General features: G+C 47.6%; 2 protein-coding genes across 4 annotated transcripts in view; one reads left to right on the top strand and one right to left on the bottom strand.

Annotated features, from left to right (window-relative positions):
* PAK5 (p21 (RAC1) activated kinase 5) overlaps positions 1–25403 on the bottom strand; it is a 211099-nt gene that overhangs the window by 107915 nt on the left and 77781 nt on the right. The window lies entirely within an intron of this gene.
* LOC139587760 (dehydrogenase/reductase SDR family member 9-like) lies at positions 1908–15688 on the top strand. Of its 2 annotated transcripts, none has more exons than XM_071422432.1 (4): positions 1908–2341; positions 11887–12030; positions 13051–13157; positions 13999–15688. In XM_071422432.1, exons 1-3 carry the CDS (start codon positions 1948–1950, stop codon positions 13152–13154), a joined length of 642 nt encoding a protein of 213 aa, XP_071278533.1. In that variant the 5' UTR covers positions 1908–1947; the 3' UTR covers positions 13155–13157; positions 13999–15688. The 2 variants fall into 2 exon arrangements, with proteins under 2 accessions (XP_071278533.1, XP_071278448.1); XM_071422347.1 differs by having other exon boundaries at positions 13995–15688.

Below are 25403 nucleotides of genomic sequence, written 5' to 3'. Positions count from 1 at the left end.
TACAGAGGCCGTGCCTTGAGTTTTTCCTTTCTGGCAGCAAAAGGACCTTTTCTGGCCAGGACTGCGAGGATGCAGGAGGCTCAGGCTGCCCACAAAGCCTGGCAGGTATGGCCTGATCAGCCTGCAGACAGCAGCTTGCCCTGCTCACAGCTGGCGCTGGTGAGACACAGCAGTCCAGCCAGGGCCACCCACTGCTGCTGATCCATGGATGGGATCCCTCCATGGATGGGATCCATGGCTAGTGCCACCCTCAGGCATGGCACCCACAGCCACTCTGTTTGCCAAGCATGGCAGCAGGGCCAGGGCTGTGCCATCCTCACCAGTGGCAGGGACTCTTGTGCTCTCCAGCCCAGTCAGCACTGAGCACAGGCATTTGCAGCCATGGCTCCTGGGCCAGGAATGAGAATGATGCCTCTTTCTGCTAAATAAGCAGTGCAGGTAGTCCTTTTCCCCCACAGATTCTTTGCAGGCATGCCCTGCCCCAGGCTTCTGGCAAGAAAGGCTGAAAGATTTGTAAAAGCTCTTGGTGAGTAAAATAAGCCCTGGAAACACACAGCCCTGCTGCCTCTCGCTGCTGCTGAGCCACTGGAAAGCAAACTGGATGCTACATCCCCACTCCAAAGAATGAGCTGCATGTTTGTACACATGCTGGGTGGGGTGCACGGAGTGGATTTGGGGTGCAGCTGACAGCAACACCAGCCCAAAAGCACCTGGAGCTGGATGGCTGTGACACACAGCCCTATTGATCCACAAGATGGGATCTGCACGTCGGCACGGAGGACGAGCGAGAAGGACCAGTAAAACGCGTGTGGGTCATGCTGACAGCCTGTCCCACGCTCCCAGAGCCTTTCCAGCTGGAACAGGGAATGAACACAACTCCCACCTGCAACACAAACACACCTTCTGAGGGGGGCCCTTCACATGGGCCCACAGCAACAATAAATAATAAAAAAACCCAGTATTTAAAGAGGAGGTTCTGATGCCAAGGGTTTAGTGGTGATCAGCAGCACTTCCCCCATGACCAAGAAGGGACAGAAAGGCTTGCCTCCAGCCTCAGTGAGAAAGCACAAGAAGAGCTGGCAGCATCCCTCCTGACTCTTCTGGAGGCCAGCTGAGTCTCAGTGATGCAGCACTCATCTTTGCTGGGCTCTCCCCAGTTCTGCAGAGGTGACAGCTGTAGCAGGGAGCCCTGCAGTCAGAGGTAATTACACCCCATGCCATGGCACTGCTCTGCCTGCCTGGGGAACAGCAGAACCCTCCCTTCAATCTCTGCTGTCATTTAGAAAAGCTGTTTCTGCAGCATCCAGCTTGTTTCCTGTCTCTGAGGTGAGTGACCCCTGGACTGGCACAGTCCCTAGCCCAGCAGCACAGGGCTCCCAGGGTGGTTTGTTTTACAGCACAGGAGGAGCTGTGCCCTGCTTACACAGGGCAAGGCTCCCACTCCTGTGCCCGCCTGGATCCCTGCCCAGGCTCACCGAAAGCACCTATATTACAGCAGTAGGAGAGTGGCAAATGTAAGAGCCTCAGAGTGCTGAACAGATATGGGGGATTATTTCAACTTCATGGTATCTCAGTGCTGTGCACACACTCCTTGAAGAAATCCCTTAAAACTGTCTGCTTCCAAACAACCTATATACATCACTGGCCCCAAAGACGACACATGATGAAAGGGCCTTACAAAACAAATCCTCACATTTCAGCCAGCAGAGCATCCAAGTGCATGGCCAAGCCAAGACAAACAGAGCACTGCTTTAGCCTGCAAGTGTGTGTACGTGGCTTGCAATGCCCATTGTTGCTCTATCCCAGAGAATGAGTCACCTTCCCCAGGGCTGTGCCTTGCCCCCGCACGTTTCGCAAGGCTCCTGGCTTTATAACAGCGTGGTGCTGCTCCTGGCAGATTGCTGGGCTGCCTGCGGAGCGAGGAGGCAGCAGCTAATCCTCCTCACCATGATTCTCCTCTTGCAGTATTTCTTCCTGCTGGCCACAGACCTGGTGCTGGCCATGACCCTCTCATGCCTCTTTTACGCCTTCGCGTGCGTTTCCATCGCGTTTCTGACCTGCTGCGCTATCGCCCTCTCCTTCGGCACCGCCGAGAGGAACGCCGACGTGAAAGGGAGAGCCATCGTCATTCTTGTGTCCAACAGCTCCATTGGCAGGATGTTTGCAAGGAACCTGGACAAAGCAGGTTTCGGGGTGTCTGCTGCACAGTGGTCTGCCCAGAAGGAGAGGACAGTGACACAAGAGTGCCCATCGAACAAGGAGGTAGCCCAGCTGCACCTGACCGAAGATGAGTATCAGAAGACAGTGAAAACCTTCATAGAAAGCCACCTATCCCTGAAAGGTAACCTCTGGGCAAACTTGTGGATTGTGCCTACTGTAGAAATTAAAATGCACAGGATTGTGAGATCGTAGTTCAGCAAATGAGGAAGGCAGGAATGCTTTAGCAAATGGTAATAACACTCTAACTGCAATGCATTTTGTTGTGCAAAACAAAAATTTTGCTTTTTCCAGGGGAAAGAGCCTGCTTTGGTGGCTGTGAAAGGCCCCAGCAGACCCCAGTCCCTGAAGGAAGGCAAGGTAGGCCAAGGAAGGAGGGGGAGAAGGTCCTATCAAGGCACAGAGGGCTGGACTTGCTCTGAGAAGAAAACACAGAAATGAACAATGGGGAGCAAAGCCCAGACAGTGACCTGAGGTGAAGGAACGTGTCTGATCTTTAACCTCTTCTGGATTAAGAAGGAACCCAGCTGAGCTCCCTCTTGGCTTCCTGGCTGCTGTGGGATTCCTAAGAGTCAGGTCAGAGCTTTGTGTGGCAGGCTGGGACAGTGTCCCTGAGCCACGCTGCCATTGTTTCTGTGGGAATACAGGAGCAAAGGCAGCCTGCAGAGCTCACCTGGGGCAGCACGGGACAAGCGTCCTGCTGAGGGCACTGCTGTGCAATCTGCCCGGCCCTTCCCAGGGGAAGGTGCCAGTGGGAAGGCTGGCTCATGCATGCCCTGCTGAGGCACCCTGGGATCCACGAGTCCCTGTCCCCACAGCCATCATTTTACACCTCTTGGGAGTGACACAGAACTCAGCCTCAGCCAGCAGGGCTGTACCCTCACTGCCCTCAGGGCTACGGGGTTACAAGGGAAGAGGCCAACCCCTCTCCTCCTCTGTGAGCCTGCCTAAGGGCCCTCTGAGCTGCAAAGCTCCCTCCTTCCCCATCCTGCCTCCCTCCTTCTCCGTCCCTCTGCTCCTTGCTCTCTCTCTGTGGTCTCTCCGAGGCTCCCTTTGGGCTCTCCCCAGGGCAGCCTGCTGGGATCTCAGAGAGCACCCACATGTCCCCAGGACAAGTAAGTGCCTTGGTACTGCTGCCCAGCACTGAAAGCTGTCTCTGTGCTCCCAGGCCCTGCAGAGGAAGGACACTTTGGAGGTCAGAGCCCGCCCAGGAAGCCTCCTGCCCTGCAGACGCCCTTGGAGGGGCAGTAGGGACCCCGAGCAGCACCTGCAGCTGCTCAGGACACAGCTCCCTCGCAGTGCCCTTCTCCTCAGCAGCACCAGCAGTGCCTCGGCTACTCTGCATGGCCCAGGATGCATCCCCAGCTCACTGCCTGCGTGCAGGCTCCAGAGATGGCTCCCTGCACACCAGCAGTGGGTTCCAGACCGAGTGCTCAGCTGCCTGCAGGAGCATTTAGGCTCATTTACCCCAGGAAAATTACTCTGGTAAAACCTTCTTGTGTGGACAGGGCCTAAAAGCTCCGCAAGCTGAGCATCAGCATAATCCTGCTCTGGAAATGAACAACAGAGGCTTTCTTAACCAGTAATGATCTGTGGGAGCTGGTGATTTCTGTGGTCTGTGCTGTTCTAATTAAATGAGGCTCCAGCACAGTGATACCTGTCTTTTTTTACTCTTGACTAGTTTGGTCCCTCTGCTAGTTAAAGGCTCTTGTAGGTGTCATGTTGTTTTGATAGGGTGATCTGTCGTAGGATCCCTGAGGTTTCACATTTAGTATCTCCTGCATAATACTCACATCACAGATGTGGATGTTGAAATGTATTTCCCAAGTGCTGACCCAATTGCATGGTAGATCAAAGCAGTAAGTTGGGAGGGGGGAAAAAATAAGAGAAAAATAAAAAGAGAAAGAAAACCTCACTGTTTTCTTGGGTTTATTTGTTAACAGTTTTGAGTGAGTGCCGATATTCATTTTGCAAAATTTACTGTGGTATTTTTGGCATGGGTTAGGTGAACATGAACATCACCACCAACTGACTAATAATGAAAGAATTTAAACCAAATCTAAAGCCTACACTGGTGGGTCCCCACATGCAGTTTGGTCAGCAGGATCTCAACAAGGGCAGGAGAAGAGTTAGTGCTGTAGGGCAGAACCATTACACAATCTCCGTCATTTAAAAACTTCTCTTATGCACTTTGTGTGTGCAATTTTTAGTTCCTAAAGAAAGGAACCTTTGCTAGTTTTTTATGGGATTTGGTCTTTTTTTTTTTAATTACTTGTCCCTATAGGACATTTTTACCATTGTATCTTTGCTATTGTAAATAAAAATATACTTGTTCTATATAATCAAATCTTTTGAAATTCATCCTAAATGCCTTTCAAGGTAACACAGTGAAGACAGAATCCCCCAGTCATGGTTCTCTCTAGAATTAAAATACTTATGATTGCTAAGAAAATATACTTTTCATTCTAGTACAGGCCCAGCAACCCAAATTTTCAGGAAGGCTAGCACCTTTATTTTGCAGTGACTGTACAAGTTAATAAGATGCTACCAGGCCTAAGTGGAATGTAACAAAGACACAGAGAAATGCAACCCAGCCCCCTTCCAAATTCTTCCTTTGCTGCGTGGTAGCTTAGCTTGGTTCATAAAAAGCATTTGGTTCTTCTGCCTTTGGTGCCTTTAGATCAGATATTCAAACTTTCTCAGTGACCAAGAGGTCAAAGAGACAGAGGGAAAAAGATGAGAGAAGGAATTTCCTTGCTCACCTCCAGCAGCTGAGCCTGTACTATCAGATATTGCAAGAGCCCCGGCATCGTGTCCAAGCCCCCTGTGATCTGCTGCTGGTGAAACTGCTGTGCTGGGCTGCTCTTTGGGCAGGGTGCCTGGCAATGCTGGCAGCTGCCTCACCAATCTCAGGAGTGACTGCAGGGAGGGTGCGCTGGGCAAGGAGGAAAAAAGCAGAGATGGGCAAGACCCAAGAGACAGCAGCCTGACCTGACTCAGAGAGTTCAGAGAAGCAGAGTGCTCACCTGTTACCTGCTGCAGTTCCTGCTGTCACAGCTCCTCAGGGCTCACCTGTCACACACAGCAGTCACAGGGTGTGCACAGGATCACACAGCTGGCTGGTTGGGAGGGGCCTTAAAGGCCATCTAGGGCCAACCCCAATGGCCAGGGACACCTTCCACTAGACCTGGCTGCTCAAAGCCCATCGTGCCTGGCCCTGAACACTTCCATGGATGGGGCATCCCCTATAATTCCTCAGGTTCCCACGGGAGACATGATCCTTGATGTGAGCAATGCCTCACCCTGGACAGCCTTCCTCAGTTCATTCAGATCTCTGCTATGCTGAAGCTGCTTGCAAGAGTTCTGTTGGTTTTCACTGGGTCAGGATTTCATGTCCTGTACCTGGATCTCAGATAAGACCTGACAACTGCTGGATTCTTTGGTGCTTACCATCGTCCATCTCTGTCCCTGTCTCTCAAACAGGAAGGACGATAACTTCTATATAAGCAGAGAAATAACTGATGCAAATTAATAGCATTAATTCCTAAATCATGTTAGGACCCATGTCTGAAACACTCTCTCCCACCACACTGCACCATGGCTTTTCAGACCAGTAGCAAATGCATATTCCAAGCCTGCTCTGCAGGCTCCAAAGGGCCTGGCAAGAGCTGCCTGTGCAGACAGCCAGGCCAGTGGGAGATATTGGACTGTCATCCTTGGCCATCTGTCCCCATCTCCGTGTTGCTGTTGGCAAAACAGCTCTCATGACCTCTCCCTGAGTGAGTGCAGATCACCTTATCATTGGATCAGTTTAAATAGGTGTGCTAAGCCCTGTTAATGCAGCTCATTACTTTCCTCTGTGCACCGTGGGACACTGATGCAATCTCTGTGAGCAGGGCTGGCAGGGCAGGCAGGCCAGCCCGGGCAGGCACAGCTGGTCCTGGTCAGGAGGGTGCCCACAGCTCAGGGACACACTGGCACAGCTGGTCCTGGTCAGGAGGGTGCCCACAGCTCAGGGACACACTGGCACAGCTGGTCCTGGTCAGGAGGGTGCCCACAGCTCAGGGACACGCTGGCACAGCTGGTCCTGGTCAGGAGGGTGCCCACAGCTCAGGGACACGCTGGCACAGCTGGTCCTGGTCAGGAGGGTGCCCACAGCTCAGGGACACGCTGGCACAGCTGGTCCTGGTCAGGAGGGTGCCCACAGCTCAGGGACACGCTGGCACAGCTGGTCCTGTGAGGAGGGTGCCCACAGCTCAGGGACACACTGGCACAGCTGGTCCTGTGAGGAGGGTGCCAGCAGCCCCCTGGCTCCTGGGGCAGTCTCCACCTGTCCCAGAGGTCAGGCTGCTTTTGCCCTTCTGCTGTGCAGCAGGTAGCAGTGGTAGATGCTCTCGTGGTACTTCCCCTTGCCTTGTACCTCTTTTTCAGCATTCCCAGACTTTAGCTGGCCACAGTTTGGTCCAGAATGGCTCTCTTGGGACACAGGCCCAGAAAGGAAGATGCTACAGTGAGCCTGAACAGGAGACAGAGACATTGGAACTGCTGCCTTGTGTGGTGTTCACACTGTAGAAACTCTTCTGCTTCCTAAGGATGCCAGTGTGGTTGATCAGGTTATTATATTAGAAGGTAACCCTTACTCCCTGTCCATGTCTATTTCCTTAGAATAAAGGCATGGCCATCCAGCCATTCCTACACTCAGAGCAGAGAGAAAGCTCAGCTTTCTTTTGGAACAGCCTGCATGGCACGAGCAGCCTTTCCCACAGCTGCAGGGATGGATTGAACAGATGCAATAATCATTGACTGCAATAAACTACAAGGGAGTAGGAATGAATAAAGCAAACAAAATCATATACTCATGCAATTTTAAAGACTACTGCATTATTTAACTTCACTCAGCTACAACAACTGCAGGCCACCTTGGATATATCAGCCCATTTTCCAAGCTGTAAATGACCACGTTCGGATTACAAATGAAATGAATAATTTTTGCAGCTATGCTTTTGTGCCTTTAATGGGGGTTGTCCAGAAGTTTTTGAAAAACTGGCTTGCAATTATATTGGCTTCCTGTCTCTTGGGGATTTATCAAAATGAGAGAAGCACTTTGATACAGCAGCGTCAGGGCTATGAAACAACCCAGAGAGAGAAAACGGATCTCATTCTGAAGCTACAGGCTGGGAGGAGTTATTTATTTTAAGATGAAGGGAGCTCCTCAGTCAAAGCATCTTTTTAAAAATAGGAATCTATGCATCATCTAGAGTCAAGGTGTCTTTTTCTTTTTCCAAAGGAAGCCCTGCATCCAGTAACTCTGGGCACTTTATGGGAGGCCAATTCTCACTTCCTTAAAGTGGTTTTGTATTCTCCTGTTTCAGCAGACAAGCTCTCTGCCAAGGACTGAGCACCCGGACCATGCGCATAAACCCTCCTGATTAAAGTGTTGCACAAGCCAGGAAAGCTGCAGCAACACTTCCCCTCCATCCCCATCCCTCACTCACTGCCAGTGGGCAGAGCCTGTTTGGGTTCAAGGACCACTGCTTGCAAACCAAGACCTTTAAGCAGTAATTAAAAATGCCTGTTGGTCTGCCCTATGTTACAAAGAGGCTTATTTATCTGGGTGCATTCAGAACACATTGCCATGCCCACCACTAACACCAGCCACGAGGACAAGATGGAAAGAGGAGGAGGTGGAAGAGCCACGCACTGCCAAGGCCTTTTTTATCTTTCTTCCAACTCTTCTGGTTGCAGACAGGAACAGAAGTGGATCATTTTCCAAAAAGAAACCAAACAAAGCCCAGGCAGTTGGATACTTATGTTAGACTGGCTCCTAAATTCTGCCAGAAGCCCTTTTTAGCATCCTAAAACAGTACCCTCTTCACACTGCCCCCGCTTAGCTCATGTGAATTTTAGTCCTAAACCATAAGTTTTTCTTACAGCAACCCCTAGACAAGAGTTTGATTTCCAAGCTGCATCAATCATTACACCACACAAGACTGAAGAGTATTTTTAGAGATTGCTAAAAAGAGATCTATATTTATGATATGTCATTCTTTAAACAAGTGATCAACTCCTTTTCATGCAACTGCAGTGACAGGATTGGAGATCCTGCAATGTAAAATAAACCCAAAAGTATCGGGGAAGCTATTTATTTATCACTAATGCATCATGCTAAACTAATCTCTGATTCTGGAAGTCCCTGGAAGCAATCACAGGTGTAACATAACCTTTACACTTATTTAAGAACTTCCCAGACAAGAGCTTAGCTTTGCAGTTTAGAGATGTTACCTTTCATTAACCAGAGCTGGGCAGCTTCTGACCAGAAAATGTTTTTGAAAAATACCAGGATTGAAGCCCAAAGAGTTCTACAGATCTGTGTTTTTTTCCAAATAATGCAGTTTGTCAAAGTGTGTGTGTGCACCTGGATGCTTTTACTCTACCCCTTACCTCAGTCCTTCAGAAAAGCTTTCTAGAGGTTAGTTTTAACAGGGAAAGGGAATCAAGTGAGGGAAAATATTTCTGCAGCTCTGCTTTCTCATATTACAGTGTTTGGAGACAGAAAGCTGCTGAATAGTTCTAACACATATGCTTAGAGACTTAATTTGAATTATGTGGTAAAACTGAATATGCATAAAAATGGAACACTTCTGTATATGATAATTGGAACACTTCTGTATATGATAATTAAATACTTCCCTAATACAAATAAATTACCTTTGTGATTACACAACGTCTGAGTAGATTATTTATTTTAAATCTACTCTTTTCGTATTGCCCATTTAACAGACTGTTTTCCCAACACTTATGCTGAAACTCCAAGGTAACACAGAAGGAGATTGTGTGGCGTTTTCAGTAGGAAAAGAGGGACCAGAGCAAACTCTTGTGTGGAGCTCTCCTTGCAGCAGGACAGAGCACTTGGCCAGGTCTGTCTGTGGTCAGCTCAGCCCCTGGAGCTTTGCTTTGGCACTGCACAGTTCCTCTGCTTTCCTGGGGAGGCCCTGAGGGGAAAAGTCTGCCAGGTACAGCCTGTGGCACTAAAGCTCTTAATAATCCCAGCACAGAGCTGAATTTCATCCCTTGGTAGGCTGACTTAGTAATACTGACTTCAAAAAAACGGCATCAGTTTAGGCCAGGCAACCATCTGCTACCAGAGGGTTAAAAATCAACCTGTTTTACACATTATTGAATTATAAATGCAGGTGGTGAAAACATTTTAGACTGGATGCTTCATTACCATTGGTCAAATAATTTGTTCTATGTCATCAAAGAAAAAAAAAAAAAAAAAGAGTACCTTCCTTCTGCTCTTAGGTGCTTTTTCCTGGTTTCTAGAACTACATTTATTCCTAAGTATCCACTCCTCTGGATTGGTCAGATAGCTTGAAATCTATGAGCTGTCTGATAAGGAATTACACTGCCAAGCAGCATAAATTTCTAACCCCTGACTGGATGTGAGCAACTTTTTAAACCAATAGACTGAGGCACAACAAATAGTTATTTTCCATAATGAACAGTATTCATATTTCCTCCCATAAAAACACTTCTCACCAGAGAACCATTCCCAGTGGTTAATGCAGACATTTACACCTGTATGTGTCTGTCTGGCACAACACCTGGCTGCTTCTCTCATTCCCTTTTCCCTCTGGATCTCATTTAAATTCCATTCTGCCCGGTCCTCAATGTAGACACTTAACAAACACCACAGAAGTCCATTTAAACCTTAGAGCAGAGCCAAAATACAGTAGCCCAGAAAGTTTTCGATTTTTCCAATCCTGTTCTGGATCTGAACTGCTCTTTTCCTGTAGGAGTCCAGGTGCCTTTCATTACAGCCTTGTATTCCCCACTCCCATTTTAAGTGGCCATTATTAAATTAACTGAGATGTCACCAATCTAAAGCTAAAATTACTTTCAGGTCACTTGCCTTCCTTTCCTTCTCTTTGGCCACCTTTGTGGTTTCATCTTAAATATACTAAAAATGCATTTTCTCTCTTTTGTTGCTACGCAAGACTTGCACAAAATCAAGAAAGCTTTTAGTCCTCATCAGAGATTTGAATTTTCATCCTGTTTTAAATTATGGAGGGCACATTTTCCAATGAATAAACACACTGATGGAAATTTCCCGAGCATTCCCCATCACCATACACACAGCATAAACTAATTTACCAGGTATCAAACTGCAAAGGGAGGGACCAGGTCCTTCTTATCCATCCATTCAAGAGCAGCAGACTCCAGTGTTATATAAATAAGGTCCAGAAAATAAAAACACAGGCAGAAATAGGAGAATAAACTACAATCTAAAAAGATTTACGAAAAGGTCTACAATAATACACAGAAGCCAAGCCCCCAGATGTTTGGATGCCAGAAGCAGAGGTGACAGGAGGAACGCTCCCATTGTCCCTTGCTCTCTGCACGCCTCTCTTCAGAGCTCTGAGCAGATTTTTATTCATGGCACCAGCTCCAGGGCACAGATCATGTCTGTGTGCGTCACTCATGTGGACATGATGCAAAACAGGTCGATGCAGTGACTCTGCCACTCAGCCATGGCAGCAGGTGACAGGAGAGCCGACTCCCAGCTCTGCTTTCTGAGGAGCAGCCAGGCCGAGCGCTGAGAAGGACAATTCTTGGCCAGGAAAAGTCACCTGCAGCTTTTCTTGGGCTCTGGCTAGAACCCTAGGGAGGTGTTTTCCTTCACACTTTATCCTGGCTCTCTCTCTCCAAGGCCAGTGCCCTTCCTCAAGCAGCAAGTCACTGTCTCCTCGAACAGCACCCAGCCTTCCCCCTCTCCCATGGATGCACTGCAGCAGCCACCAGGTTCTATAGAAATATGGCTCCTAGGCAGACACTGCACTTCTATGGGTCAGAGCCCCTTGGCTTCTATTTTGAAGTTACACAAGCAAACAGGAAAAAATCAAAGATATTCATTACAGCACAGACAGAAATGCCCTAGTTCCGATTAATTTTTTTCTACAGAGTAAAAAATTTTTGTACCTGAATATGCCCCCATGTGATATTTGGATGTAATAGCTTGGCATTACAAAGGGAATAAGTGCCTTAAAGAGAACAGGTCTCATTCAGTGATGGTTTCTAATAAGTGTCATTTGATTTTTCCTCAAGCAAATTTCTTGGAAAATACTTCCCTTGCTTTGCTTCTAAGAAAAGCAATTTGCTAACATTTGTCTGATCATAAAATTGATTTGACCTTCTGCAAATAATCTGACTTCCCAGTGGGTTGCTGAACTTTCTGAAGTGCAATAGGTTGTTCATAGAACACAACTTTCTCTTGTTTATTCTGGATAGCCTCTTCGTATAACTGATGGAAACACTGCCAAAGCTTTTGCAAAAGTAACTTCAAGGAACTGATAAAAAATAAAGATTTGAAATTCCAAGGGAATACATAATAACACATTTTAGTGGACACTAAAGGGAGGAATAGCTACCTTTGCAAGACTCCCAGCTCTGTTTCTCATGCTGGGAGTCTCACACACTATGGCCCCTCCTTGCCAGCAGGGACGGCTGCTATTGAACTCGTTACCCTCAGGTTTTTAATTAGAATGAGCGACAAGTGGCAGGATTTCATCAGTGGCTGTTGTGTCTTTGGAGAAGCGTGCCCAGGTAGCTGAGGAAAGCCCTGGGTGTGCTGGCTGAGCTCACAGGCTGTTGCTCTGGTTTGGCTGGCAGGCATGTACGGGCAGATGAGGAAGCCGTCCATTCTGATCTGGGACGAAGGGGCTGCGGACACGCGCGGGGTCCCTGACACAAAACCCTCCTGGCGGGGCACGAAGGCTTCCAAGGCTCCCCGCAGGAACTGCTTACTGCACACAGGTACAGCTCACACCCTGCCCTTCACTGCCAATGTCTGCATCAGGGGAAAGGGGCTTTAGAACACTGCAGCCAACACAGGGCTTTTTTCTCAATATTCTCCCCAAAATTTCAAAACAAAGCCCTTGTTTGTGGCCACTTCTCACTGGACAGCTTAAAGTGTGGGTTTAAAGGTTTTAGCTAATATTCTGGAAAAGCACTGCTCTTTCAGACTGGACTTTTAAACAAGACTACCTGGGTAGGACAGAGCCAACATGTAGGAAATCAGCTCTGCAAAGCTCCCACTGTCCCAGGCAGCAGCTGAGTTCCCTCCTCCTGACACAGCAAATAAAACCCCATGGCTCCCATCAGCAAAATGCAATTCAGTAACTGGCAGCACTGGGCCTTTATCAGATGGCAGAAATTCTCCTCTGGTTTGCTCTTCCTGTGGAAAATACTGCTGCTTTAGCATCCACTTGGAAGAGCTGTGTTGTCAGTTGTTTGTAGGAAGGAAGACTTCCTGATTAGAAATAACCCTCTAATTAAAGCATGGCTTTATTTATGTCACATTCATTTGTAGTTACTTATTCGGTTACAAATGACGAGCAATAATATTTAATATTAGCTGTGTGTGAAACCTCCTGTGTGAGACTGCGACCATTGGAAGGCGTTCCCAGGCTTGTACAAGGCTCCACAACACAGGCAGGTTCTGGCCCCAGGGAAGGGGTGGCTCTGGCTGTGGTGTCCCAATGCACCCCGTAAAGAGCAGTAACAAAAATAAAACTGCAAGAGTAGGGAGCTAAATACTCCTTCATGAAATAGCAGAAAAGTAGACATCTCCTCCTTTCCCAAGTGATAAGTATTAGATGTGGAATATGTCCCAGAAAGATGAGGTAAACAATCAAGAAATACCCAAGTACTCCAGGGTGGTCACTCTGGGAATCCAAAGCCCATAGAAGCTGCCTTAAAAAGCCCTTTTTTGATGCATTAATGTTATCTTCAGCTATTGAGTTAGTGACTGAAACAGTGTCATTTTTCCATTAGCAGCTCTCTGCATCTCAGTCCTCTGTCACCCACTGACCTGTGTCCTGACTCTGCTGAAGAGAAGCCCACAGCTGCTCGTGCCTCTGCTGAAGCCCAGGAACTGACAGGTGAGGCAGCACCCTGCCAGCTCAGTTACCTGCCAGAGGTAACCCGCACCTCTGCTGGGGCAGGGGAGGGTCCCAGGTGGTGGGAGAGGGCTGGGAGGACAGCCCAGGCAGGGGCAGCCTCATGCAGCACGGTGACACCGCAGGGACGCTGCCTCTCTGCCCCAGTGTGGCCCTGAGGAGTCCAGCCCTGGGCACAGCAGTGCACTCACATCAGCAGCAAACAGGGCAGAGCAGTAACTGCTCTCCAGCACCTCACTGGATTTTAAGATGCACAATAGTCACCCTTAAAGGGTAACCCCCAAATATCCTGCATCTGTTCACTGCTGGACCATCTCTCCCCAGCTCCTGTATTCTCACTGCTCTGAAGGCCCTTGAATTCCCTTTATCCAGCACACGGCTGGAAGAGCAATCAAAATGGTGCTCCCCAACATCCCTGCTTGAAAGGAAGCACCCAGAGCACCCTATGATTCTCTGGTCCAGGCTTTAGGACAGGAGAGAAAACAGAAAAAAAATTAAAACCAGAAAATAAAAAGCCAGAGAGTCGATGATGTGACCTGTCAGTGTCCCTAGTGGGCAGTCTAATCTTTTCTTGCTAGAGGGGAGAGGGTCCCTGGCTCTCCATCTAACACCCCTGAAGGTGTCTGGTTCTCAGCAGCATCTTTGGATCAGGCCACAGAGCAGGCTCTGATGCTGCCTGGGGCACAGAGCTGGGTCCAGCCTGTGTCACCAGTGCCTGCTGCAGCAGCTGGGCTGAGGCACCCCGTGCAGCAGCAGGAGAGAGCCCAGGGAAATGAGCAAACAGCTCCAAAGAGCTAAAACTCTCCTGCTATCTTCCAGCCAGCAAGGAAACCCACGGAGCACTACACACTGGCACCGTCACACCACAATGGAAAGGGAGCTTAGCTGGGATCACAAGTGACAAACTCCTTGCAGCAGGGGATTATGAGCAGTGACTTCAACTGCAAGCCAGCAAAAAACCGTGGATGAAGACAGAAAACACCTTCAGAACCATGACACAGGTCTGCAACTCCCTTGCAAGTCTATTTTGTACGGAAGAGAACCCCAAGACACTGAAATTTTGGGTTGTTCATTACAGTGGTGTACTGTGCACACTGGGATATGCACAGAGGAAAAAACATCTGAGGTGAAAGGAAATAAAGGAAGAACTCTGTTGGGAAGCAGAATGCTAGGGCTTGGTTTTCATTATCTAAAGCCACAACTGAGAACTGCCTGACTGATGATAAGAGATGTCACCCTCCCAGGGAGCTGGATCCAGGGAGGAAAAGGAAAGCTTTCAAAACAGCTCCTGTAGGACATTAAACCAGCTTAATATCAAATCATACTGAAAACAAACACTTTAATTCTGTAACATCAAAGCACTGAGAGAGAACATGCTAAAGCAGAAAATTCCTGAATTATAAGCTTGAGGTTTTAGTCTTTACACATTTGGCAAATAACCAGTTACACGAATAATGCCAAATCCATATATTCTGCAGAATATCCCAGGAAATGTCTCTTTTAGTCAGAACCCTGCTCTGAGCCAGTGTTGTCAACTCCCTCAGTGCAAAATCCCATTCTGTGCACAAAACCCTGTACAATTTCAGCTGATAATCATTATTTTCTCCTCCAAAATTCGGCAGGGGAGATGTGCGGGCTGCTGCATGGCTACTGCTTCTCTCCCAAAGTCACCTTCAAGCAAAGGATGCTGCCTGCTTGTGCACACTGCAGTACCCATGGTCTGAAATCAGAGACATTATGTGAGCAAAGCTCCTGAAGGCCTCCGTGGAAGCTTTGCTGGCCCGAGGACTTGGGAATGGCCTACATCTGTTTATAAAGCTTTCCAGTCCACTGGGATACAGGGAACCACTGTGTGCAAGCATAAAATTATCACTGTGAGGCAATACCACCATGAGATACATTGTAATATAACTGCACTGAAAAGTATGTTTAACACAAATTAGTTTTATCAAACTAACACCAAAGTTATAGACTGCTGAAGCTGACTAAGGGATCTGAGTGCCCAGATCCTTTTAATTTGAGTGGCAATGAGGGATTTGAACTCCTTCAATGGTGTTGAATGTTTCATTACTAACGTGTAACACAAAAACATGAAAGCAACTGGCTTTTCAAGCCTACAAACCTGGCCAAAAGATTCTGGCAACATCTTTTTAGACACATCTCCCCAAGCATACAGCCATTAAAATTAGAGATTCAGAAAATCCTGAAAGTATTCCAAGTCTTAATAAATGCTTTCAGGAAAAAATCCAACAATTGCAACATGTTTCTCAATAGATCACTTCGATCCATTTAATAAAAATGTAATTGGGTTATAAAAGTCTGCTAAAAGAAAAACAGCTTTAGCACCAAATCCCATGTCCTGCAACTCAGAACAGAAACAATGGATGACCCAAGACCTGTCCTTTTGCCTCAGTCTCAACTACAACACTTCCTTTTTTTGAACCTTTTTAAGAAAGCACAGAATTAGACTTGAAATAGAACAGATTTTCCTGGGAAACACTGTAAAATTATTTCCCAACAGAACCTAAATGTTAGTGGGGATGGAGAACCAGAGGGAAGCTGGTTACAAGAACACATCCTTTTACCACTTGAAATTATGTTAATAACTAATCTGCAGGCCAGTTTTATTCCTTTATAGATGTCTGCATGCCTGTCAACAGATACTAATAGAGCATCCCCTTGGGTTGAATCCTCTGCAGCACTGTCACTCCCTTACTAGCACTCTCTCTCTGTTTTTGGGGACACTTTTCTCCTGGCTTTCCTCTCCTTAGCAGGAGTCAGACACAGAAACAGCTCCACTGAAGCCAGAGCAGGTAGTGCCCACCTCCACACGGGACACTGGGAGCTGTTTCAGACAGCCTGAGGTGAGAAACTTCCCTTCATGTGTTTATTGTATCCAGGGAAGGACAAAGAGGGAAGAGAAGGAAGGGAAGCAAAATAACGATTAGTGTAATGGGATTTGCTATTCTTGTTAATAGTTTAATCAATAGAAACATATACAGAACCCTCTGCCATGCTTGCCATGCTCAAGTGTCTCTATAGTTAGCTCAACACTCTTAAGCCATGGTTAGCATCACCTGAATCTCTACTACTCACTTCAGCAACAACAAAAAGAAGGCAGGAGTGGGATTTCCTGTGCCTACACTGAGCCCTGCCCAAGTGACCCTGCCTGGCGTGTCCTGGCTGTGCTGGGTACCCCAGGCACACAGTGTGGGTGGGACAGGTCCCAGGACAGGTGGGACTTGCCCAGTGTGAGCAGAATAATCTCATGGGTGCTGTGCCCCAGACGTGCAGGTGCAGCCACACGAGCCTCTGCCCTGCACTGCACACAGCCCAGCACCTGCAGGGCTTTGCAGATCTCACACACCTGGATCTGTGCCTGTCACACAGTGCTCCCCTGCAGGAACACCTGGGCAGCAGCCCCTGACTAGAGAGCTCATCAGGGAGGGGCTGCAGAGGTGCAAAAGGCAGGGAAGCAGACACAGAGCAGGATGAGGCAGAACTGGTGCCAGGCTGGGACAGCACCAGCCCCATGGAGGTGCCACACAGGCTGTGCTGAGTTCTGCCCTAGAGAAGCTGTATTTGCAATTGGTACCATCTCAGTTATGGGATGTCACTGCTGTCATACCACAGGACACAGCATGTGCTCTAACGAGCCACAGGCCTTCCTTAAAATCCTTTACCTTGACTTTAGGCAGAGAGAGAGAAAGTTTGTGTTAACTTTTGCTTTCATCTCTCTAAATAGATAGTGCCAAAAGCATATATAAACACCCTATTGGAGTATCAGTGTAAAGCTCATTTAAAAGGCTTAAAACTGACTTTGAAATAAGCTGAGACAATCTCCAAACTGACGAGTGCAAGGCAGGCGGGAAATAATCTCTACAAGCGGCAGATTTCCCTGAGGAGCAGCTTTCCCCAGTGCCAAGCTAGAGGGGGGGCACCCCTCCATCCCAGTGCCTGTCCCCACAGCCTCACGAGAGGGAACCTGTCCCATTTACAGCTGCTCATCCGTGAGCACTGGAACAGTGACTGCCACAGGCAGCATCTGTGCAGAGAGCCTGGGTTCCACCTCCCTCCCGCAGCAAAGGAACTCCAAAACGTGAAGTCACAAGATTAGTTTGCTATAATGTGTCTAATTTATTTTGGCATTCCCTAGGGATGAAAAAAGAAAAAAAAAACCCACAAAAATAACTATGGGCAATGCTGTTGTATCAGCTCTGAGAAGCATGAAAAACCACAACTGCAAGTAGCAGTGTCTTATGGGTAGGTGAGTTATTTTGGCCTTTTAAATATTTTTTTTTTAATAATGAACAACTGACAAGTTTCCATTGTGCCACTTGGATGCACTTTGCACTGCACTGTGTCACAGGTCAGCCCAAGGCAGAGCCTGAAACACCATTCCCCACTGATAAGCTCTGTGTGCTTCCAAGGAGACACTGAGTAACAACTCTCTCTTGCCTAGGGCCAGCAGGTCAAACCTCAAACACCAACCAAAACCTTAAATGCCCACTGCTGTGGCTGAATCCTTTTTCAGAAGGGGGCTCCCACTCCTCTGCCTCTTTTCCAATGGATGTGAGAACCTGTCCCCCTGCATAGACAGGGCAGTGAAACTGATAGGAGCATTACAGAGTATGACTTGGGGAAAAGAAAAAGCCACGGGCTCTGGAGTCCTAATCCAGTGTTCCAGGAGCCATTTATATGCCAGACAGGCTTTGGATAATGCTGCTGACTGATCATCCCACAACATGTGAACTTGAACATTTCTGTCAAAGAAATCTCAACATTTTCACAAACTTAGGTTTAGGAAACTAAAATCAAGTCCATTAGCCATTGCTTGTCCCATCAATTAGTCAGTTCTCCTAATGAGGAGAATTCAGTGAAACAGCTTTCTTGGCAGCTTGTTTACAAAGCAAAGCAAAAAACCCAGTTACCTTGGTTATTCCCTATTTGTAGTACTGCTTCTTCTGCTACTTGGAGAGCTGTCAGAAACCTGCTCAACATTACTGCTCTCTATCAGCCTCCAAAACCATCACTGAGGGGCTGAGGCAGAGTGGAACAAAATCCATGACTTGGATTTCACACAGTAATTATCAAGTGAGTTTCAGGTTGGATATTGTGATTTCCTCATTGCTGCACGCACCCTCCTACCCTGTCCTTCTCTGCATTCACACATTTAATACTTGTTACTCAAGTGAGTTACACTTACACATTCAATACTGCCAAAATGGAAAACCTCCGGACAACTGAAGCTGCATTGCTGAGAAGACAAGATTCCCTTTCCCATTGGGATGGATTACTGGCTCTGATTTAGTTCAATCAACCTGGATTCATGCTGGTAGATTGGTGTAAACCAGCCCTAGAAGAACCAGAGGTCTAGAATGAATTTCCAGAGATTATTTGGTCCACTGGCCTGGCTAGGGGAGGACATGCACAGGCCATTCCTGATGGAGGGGTCCAGCTTATTTTGAAGGTGTCACAGACCTCTCCCAGGAAATCTGCTCCAGTCCTTCACACTCCCTTAGTATCAGGTTAGTTACTAAAAACAAAGTGCCCTGATTTTCCCTGGAAGCAATTTATCCCAAAGATTCTTGTCTCAACTGCCAGGGTCAGGAATACCAAATTATTGCCTGACAGTGTTTTGGGGAGAAACAGTCTTCCCCTCAGCCCCCCTCTCCTGAGGATGAGAACCCTCCACCTTCCCTAGCAAATCAAGCCTTTTGGACCTTGGATCAGTCTTCCTGCCTTCCTTCTCATATTTAACCCAGTCCAGCTCAGCTTGGAAGTACCCTAGGCAAAAGCAAATGCTCCTGCTTGCTGCATTATTGCCCTTGCCACAGGGGGAACAGTCCTGCTCACCCTCAATGTGCCTCTTCTGTAACAGCATGGTGTTGTTCATTGATGATCAGCTCGTGGGACATCAAAAGCTTTCCTCTTCATTGAGAAGTCAACTGCACGTGCAGCTGCTGGTCCCAGTCCTGTCATAACTGGAGAATAACCTACATGAAGAGTTTATTGCAGTACATAAATCTGTGTCAGGAGGGGGACAAAGCACTGTCCCAGCTGCATGGCAAGCTGATTTTGGGGGGGTTCTTAGCACCTCTGCCCTTGCAAGCATCACACTGAATTCTAACCCTGCCCGGTGTGCTCACAGCCTTTCCAAAACATTGCCAGCTGCAAGTATAAATGGCATGCTCTCTTGCCTCAGCCATTCCACAGGTGTAAACAAAAGACAAATCCAAAACAACCCCCCCAAAACACATCCCTATCAATTTTCCAACCAGTTTTGCATTCAGATATTTTCAGCCATGTAATCATTATAAAGGCACACATGAAGCAGCTTCAGAACTCAAACCTTTGAGTATGTGTCTCAAAGAAAAAAAAACTGCCTGTTACTCATCCCTTCAATTTCTTCTAGGTGCTCTCCAAGAGTTTGGTTATTTGTTCCAGTATTTTTCCAGGAACCAAAGCTAAGCTGACAGGTCTATATTCTAGATCTGCTTATTAGCAGCACTTTTGGACCTACAGCTCAAACCTGCACTACTGGGCTTTGCTCCAACAGACCATTTTAGCACACATTTAATTAAGAAGGAGAGACATCTGTGGCTGTAGAGGGGTTGAGTCACATGCCTATTGCTACACATGTGCTTAGATGTTTGTCTAATTCCTAAGAATAGATACATATAAAAAATCCAAACAAACAAAACCCAACACACCAAATCCAAGCAAAATGGAGATGTATTTTCATACAATGCTTACGACTTTAACAATGGAAATAGCCACAAATGCCAAACATTGACTTTTCACTCATCCTAGGAGATCATTCTCCAATGCCCTGTGATGACTTCTTTTACTACTGTGCTGCTTCACTCTCTTGTTTGGTTAGATTTTTCTCAAATCTCCCATAATACCCCCTACATTATGCCTCCAGCACATTCTTTAGCCTTATTAGTCCTTCCTTTTAGGGAGATAAGGAATTGATTAGATGTCACTTAGTCTGTCATGAGCTGCTATTGACACCTCTTGCAGCAGCTTTCTGTGCATTCCAAGGGTGGTTTTATGCTCCTGAAAGACAGTGCACTGACAGCTCTGGAGAGGCAGACTGATCTCACTCCCAGCCAGCCCTGCCCAGACCAGCCCAAACCCACAGAGCTATTGCAGCTCCTGTAGCAATAGAAGGAAACAGCATGCAATGGTGGAACTCACCCAGACTCCTCTGCTGCTCCCCATCATGCCCTCCAAGTTTAGGAAGCCTGTCCTAAAGGCAGTTTGCTTAAATACAACCCCTGCTCTGCTGCTGCTTAGCAAATGAAGCATTACAGCTGAGGGTGGGCTGGACTGCCCCCTGTAATCCCTCAGCCCTGCCAGCCCAGTGGACAATTGTCACAGAGCCACCTGCAGCATCAGGTGCTGAGCCCCAGCCCCCACTCCCCCAGTTCTGCTCTCTGGGCTTTCCCTCTTCCTGCTGCTGCTTGCTCCTGGCTTCCAAGCCAGGATGGATGTGGTCAGTCAGGTTTTCTCCCACACCTCTTCTATCTAATTTCTTCATTCTCTCCACATGAATCATTTCCCCAGATCAGCAAAGAGACCTCAAACACACTGCTTATTCCAGACTAAATTTATCTTATGCATACAGAATTGGGCAGGAATTCCAGCTACCAGAGCTCTCTTGCAAGCTAATTATTCTTCAAAGAAGTTTTAGGCAGTCCCAGGGAGCATCTAACTATTGATTTTCTACTCTGTATAATTTCCCTGAAAAATGTAATCATTCTCCTCCTGTCTCACACTGTCACTCGCCTCTCAGAACAACCTGGGAACAATAAAATAGTGAGATAGAGGGCACCAAGAAGGGCACCATCAAAAAAATATATCTCCGTACAAGCAAAGTATGTAAAAGCAAACCCAAGAAATGTCTGTAGACCTTGTTTAATATTCATCAGCCAGTGTAGGGTATAACTGAAACCCAAATGCAACTGTTGTGAAATTCAGGCTAGAAGGAAATCAAATGGAGACAGTGCTCTCAGTATGCTGCTGTTTCAGAGTTTCTCATTTCTGCATTTCTAGCATAAATGTACCACAGAGAGAAATGTTATAGAATACACTGGTTGCTTACAAATGGCTCGTTTTTATAGAAATTCAATTATGGGGGAAAAAAAAAAGAGAAAAGGATTTGGCAATCAGAGACTCCAAGGAACTGGCCTAGTATAAATCTATTCCTAACACACAATTTTATGGAACAACAAAATAAAAATGGAATTGAGATCAGCATATCTTAAAAACCCTGTTGTGCAATATTAAGCTGGGGTTTTTCCTCCATGTCCTTGCACAAGAAAGCCCTTGACCCAAATAACTTAATGAACATTAAGAATGCCTTTTGGCTTCAGAAGTGTAGCACCTTCAAATATACCTGTAATCAGAATATTGAAGCAGACACTGAGCTCCCTGCTGCTGCTTTATTACTGTGTGTTTGCTATGAGCTCCAGCCTACTAAAGGACACCACGGAATCATCCCCTGGCACTGCCAGTGAAGTGCCTGCTGAGGGACAGGCAGGTTCTGGAGGGGCCAGAACCACCTTTATCATAATCAGACAGCAGAGGCAGGAAGATAAGGGCTTGTGAGAGGGAACAGGGAGAACAGGGCAGAGCAGCCCTGCTTTGCCCGTGTCAGCGCTGCCAAAACTCTGTGATGTAATGCTAAGCACTCCTGAGTGCTTTAACTGGGACAGGGCTGCACGAGGCCAGCTCCATGAGCTGCCTGTGGGTCTCTGCTGACCTTTGTCAGGGGTTTGCTCTTCCCTCCTGGTATGGCCACAACAGGCTACAGAGCTGATTTTGATTTCTTCCACGCCTGGAATTAAAACCTTGCAGGACCTGGGACCAATGTTGGCTCTGAGGCTGTGCTGTCCAAACTTGAGCCTGGTTTAATCAGGTTTGGCCACCCCCTTTCCTCTAGATGTCAAATCACAATTCAGGAGGGGAAATGAAATGCTTTGGAAAGTAGAACACACAATTACCATTTGAGATAGGATTTTTTTTACTCATTTTTTTCACAGATTTCCAAGACTTTCCTGTTTCCCTTGGGAAAATAAATTCTTATCAGAAGCTATTTAATGACAGAAAAGGAAAAGCCATTATCAACTTAAAGAAAAAAAAAAAAACCAAAAAAACAGCTGAGCAAATTTAGGTAAACTGTGTCCTGCTGCTGCCAGGCAGAGAGGTTGGTACTCAGAGCACAGCTCCTTTCATATGCCAACAATCAGCAGTGCATCCTGGCATTCATTAATAACCAACCCTCCATGGGCTTTCAGAAACAGGAGATTCTTTAGCAACCCAGGTAAGAACTCAGCCTCCAAATGTTCCCAGTGACTCAGAAATGGCTTTGATTCTCAGTGGTCTGGAACACAACTGTGGCCATCCCTGTCCACCGCCAGAGCAACACCAGTGGGCTCTGCTTGAAAGGAAGCTGCTGTGATGGGGGAACACCATGACAGAGCTGGGCTGCTCTGGGCACATTGTCTGAATCTGAGTCAATTCCTGGTCCCTGATTGTTTGGCACCCTTGGAAATCTGCCAAAATTAAAAAGGAAGTGCAACACCATCAGAGGAAGGGAATGGCCAAAACCCACATGCAAATTTTATCACTAAAACCTTAAATCCAAAGTGCCAAATGTAGAGGCTTAACGTTATGCTTTGAGCCCCCTGTGAGGAGCATTAAAAATGACCCAGTTTAGAGTGCTGTCAGGGGGCCTTGAACATGCCCTGTGCTGCTCCAAAGCACCTCCCTTGCATTTGGGGGTCCATTCAAAAAGTGGGCATTTGCACGATGGCAAGACATACCCTGGCAAGATCCCTTTAGGATTTAAAATACATCTATTTTCACTTTCCCGCATTAACAAGAGCACTGTCTTCTACACCTTCAGGCATCTGCATGCCAAGAAATGAGGGCAAGATGCACAGATGCTGCAAGCCAAAGGAGGAGACAAGATGGGAAGAAGCCAAGCTTCACCCAGGAGCAGAGTGACATTTCAGAACATTATGCTTGGGAAGGTGCCAGTCCAAGTGATCTTCACACTGCCTGGGCTGGAAAAGTGAGCCCCCATATTGCTGCAGTGGTGCAGCTGCAATTTCTTACCAGTGAAGCAAATGTTAGGGAAGGCAAGAATCCCAAGTCAGGGAAACTGCTCAGCTCAGGTGTACAGGAAAACACCAGCTGCCAAAACATGGGTGCTGTATGTTCTCATAAAAGTGAGAGAGGGGCCTGTATGAGGGGGCACTAAACAGTTACACTTCCATCCTGTTATCCTCACAGAGGATCCCTGCCAGCCATGCACTCCCCCTCTGAGCCCAGAACCTGGCTGTCTGTGCTGCCCCAGCGCAGGGACAAGGAGCTAAATCCATGCAGTTGTTCAGAGATGTCAGGCTGGACAGTGCTTCGGGCAGCTGGAGGTGGAACTGTGTCAGAAAAGCCCAGCCTTCTTTTCTGTGGGCTTTCCAGGAAGAAAGCAGACCTATTGATTAATTCCTTTTGCATAATGTAAGGGAGGTTTGGGATCAGAGGCAGGTGGGTGAGTGGTAGCTGCTGTCTTGAGTCACTCTCAGATTGCATCAGTGAGCTTAGCAGCAAATTTCAGTATCTCTGTTTCTTCTATTCAAAGCCTCTCTGCTGGCTATGATACAGCTCCTCTGCACCCCTCCAACTCTAAAATGGAGTTGGCTTTTGACTTCCAATTTAAAAAGTTTTATTTGACTTCTATTTTTAAAAATGCAAACCTTCATGTATTTCTATCCTTTGGGTGCTTACTTTTCTTTTTGAGGGGGCATAAGCATCTGCAGGTATTATTCTTGTCCTGCACACAGGACAACTCAGACTTTTAAATAAGGAAACCATATTCTCTGTCATTCTCTGTCACATTTGTCTCTGATTTGATCTGTTCTCTCAGACCACTTCTACACTTCCTTACCCATCCTCGTGCCCTCATTACCAGCTGATACACTGCTAAGGAAAGGCAAATAATACTCTACAAAAGTGCACAGTGATTTCCAGTAGAAATGGGTGTCCTGGCTCCTCCAGCCCAGACCAACTGGCAAATGATGTGCCACCTTCTGGACTGTCCTTGAACAGCTGCACACAAGGGCAGCAGCAATGTCACCCACCCAGCCTCTGGTTTATACCCTCAGCTGGAGGGGGATGGCAGTAACATCATCCACACCTTCCCTGTGCCAGCATTTTGCAGGATGACAGACCTGGGTGCTTTTCCAGCAGACTGCTGGCTGTGCTGGTTGTCACCTCAAAGCACAACCTGTCCTTCACGTGAATGTCGCTTTCCTCTAGAAACAGGCAGCGATCTGGGGTTCTTCAGCAGCTGTAGCACCACAGGCTCTGTCCAGGATGAACACACACAGGCCCTTCTGAGGCCTGTGAGCTGATGGCACCACGGAGCAGGGAAGGGAGATGCTGCCTTGTGCTAAGAGAAAGAGCAGCACCCTCCTGTGCTCATGTACATTTACTGCACTGCAAACTCGGAGCTCTTTCGCTGCTCATCAGCACCAAGTGTTTTTTGGCCATCAGCCTCCCGGGTCTCTTTCAGCGCATCCCCCTGCAGACTGTGTTGGCAGGGATGGAACTTTGCTGCTATTCCTCTGGACCATCAGCCTGCCTGCTGTCTCCGGGGTGTTCCCTGCCTGTCAGTGTCTCGCTGCTTGCTGCCCTTGGGTGCTGCGGTGCCGGTGAGGCTGGCCCCCTACCCGAGCCCCCAGACCCGGTGCAGAGGTGGTGCTGCAGCCGGGGCTGCCGGGCAGAGCCGCTCTGCCTGCGCAGGGGACAAGGGGGAAGGTGCTCCGGACCATGCTCTGCTCCTGCACTTTCTCCCGCACAGGCTGCCACCTCGTGGGCATCCACCGGCACAGGGTTTTTCCTGGAAATACCAGCTCCCAAGTGCAAAGAGCTCGTTACTGTCAATATTCTGCACCGATGATCCAAGGAAACCGCAACCCTTCGGCTCCCTGCCTTGGGAGAATTGTACAAGTGCAGAGATGATAAAGTTGTTGAGCTTCTAACGTGGTTGGTGGGACAGATTTTCCATGAGAATAAGAGCTCCAACAGGCAAATCTGCAGGTGCCATGGTGGAATGTTAGACAGAACCAGCAAGACTGGCACACTTTGTACGCAGAAGCTGCACCCCTGCTGGCTATGTCACTCGTAGGAGCTCCTTGTATGAGTCAGATTTCACAT

The sequence above is a fragment of the Agelaius tricolor genome, unplaced genomic scaffold, assembly GCF_023055355.1.
Source record: "Agelaius tricolor isolate 1412-34295 unplaced genomic scaffold, bAgeTri1.0.p SCAF_1, whole genome shotgun sequence".
Lineage (NCBI taxonomy): Eukaryota > Metazoa > Chordata > Aves > Passeriformes > Icteridae > Agelaius > Agelaius tricolor.
Note: the sequence above shows the minus strand (reverse complement) of the source record. Positions and strands in the feature narration are given on the sequence as shown.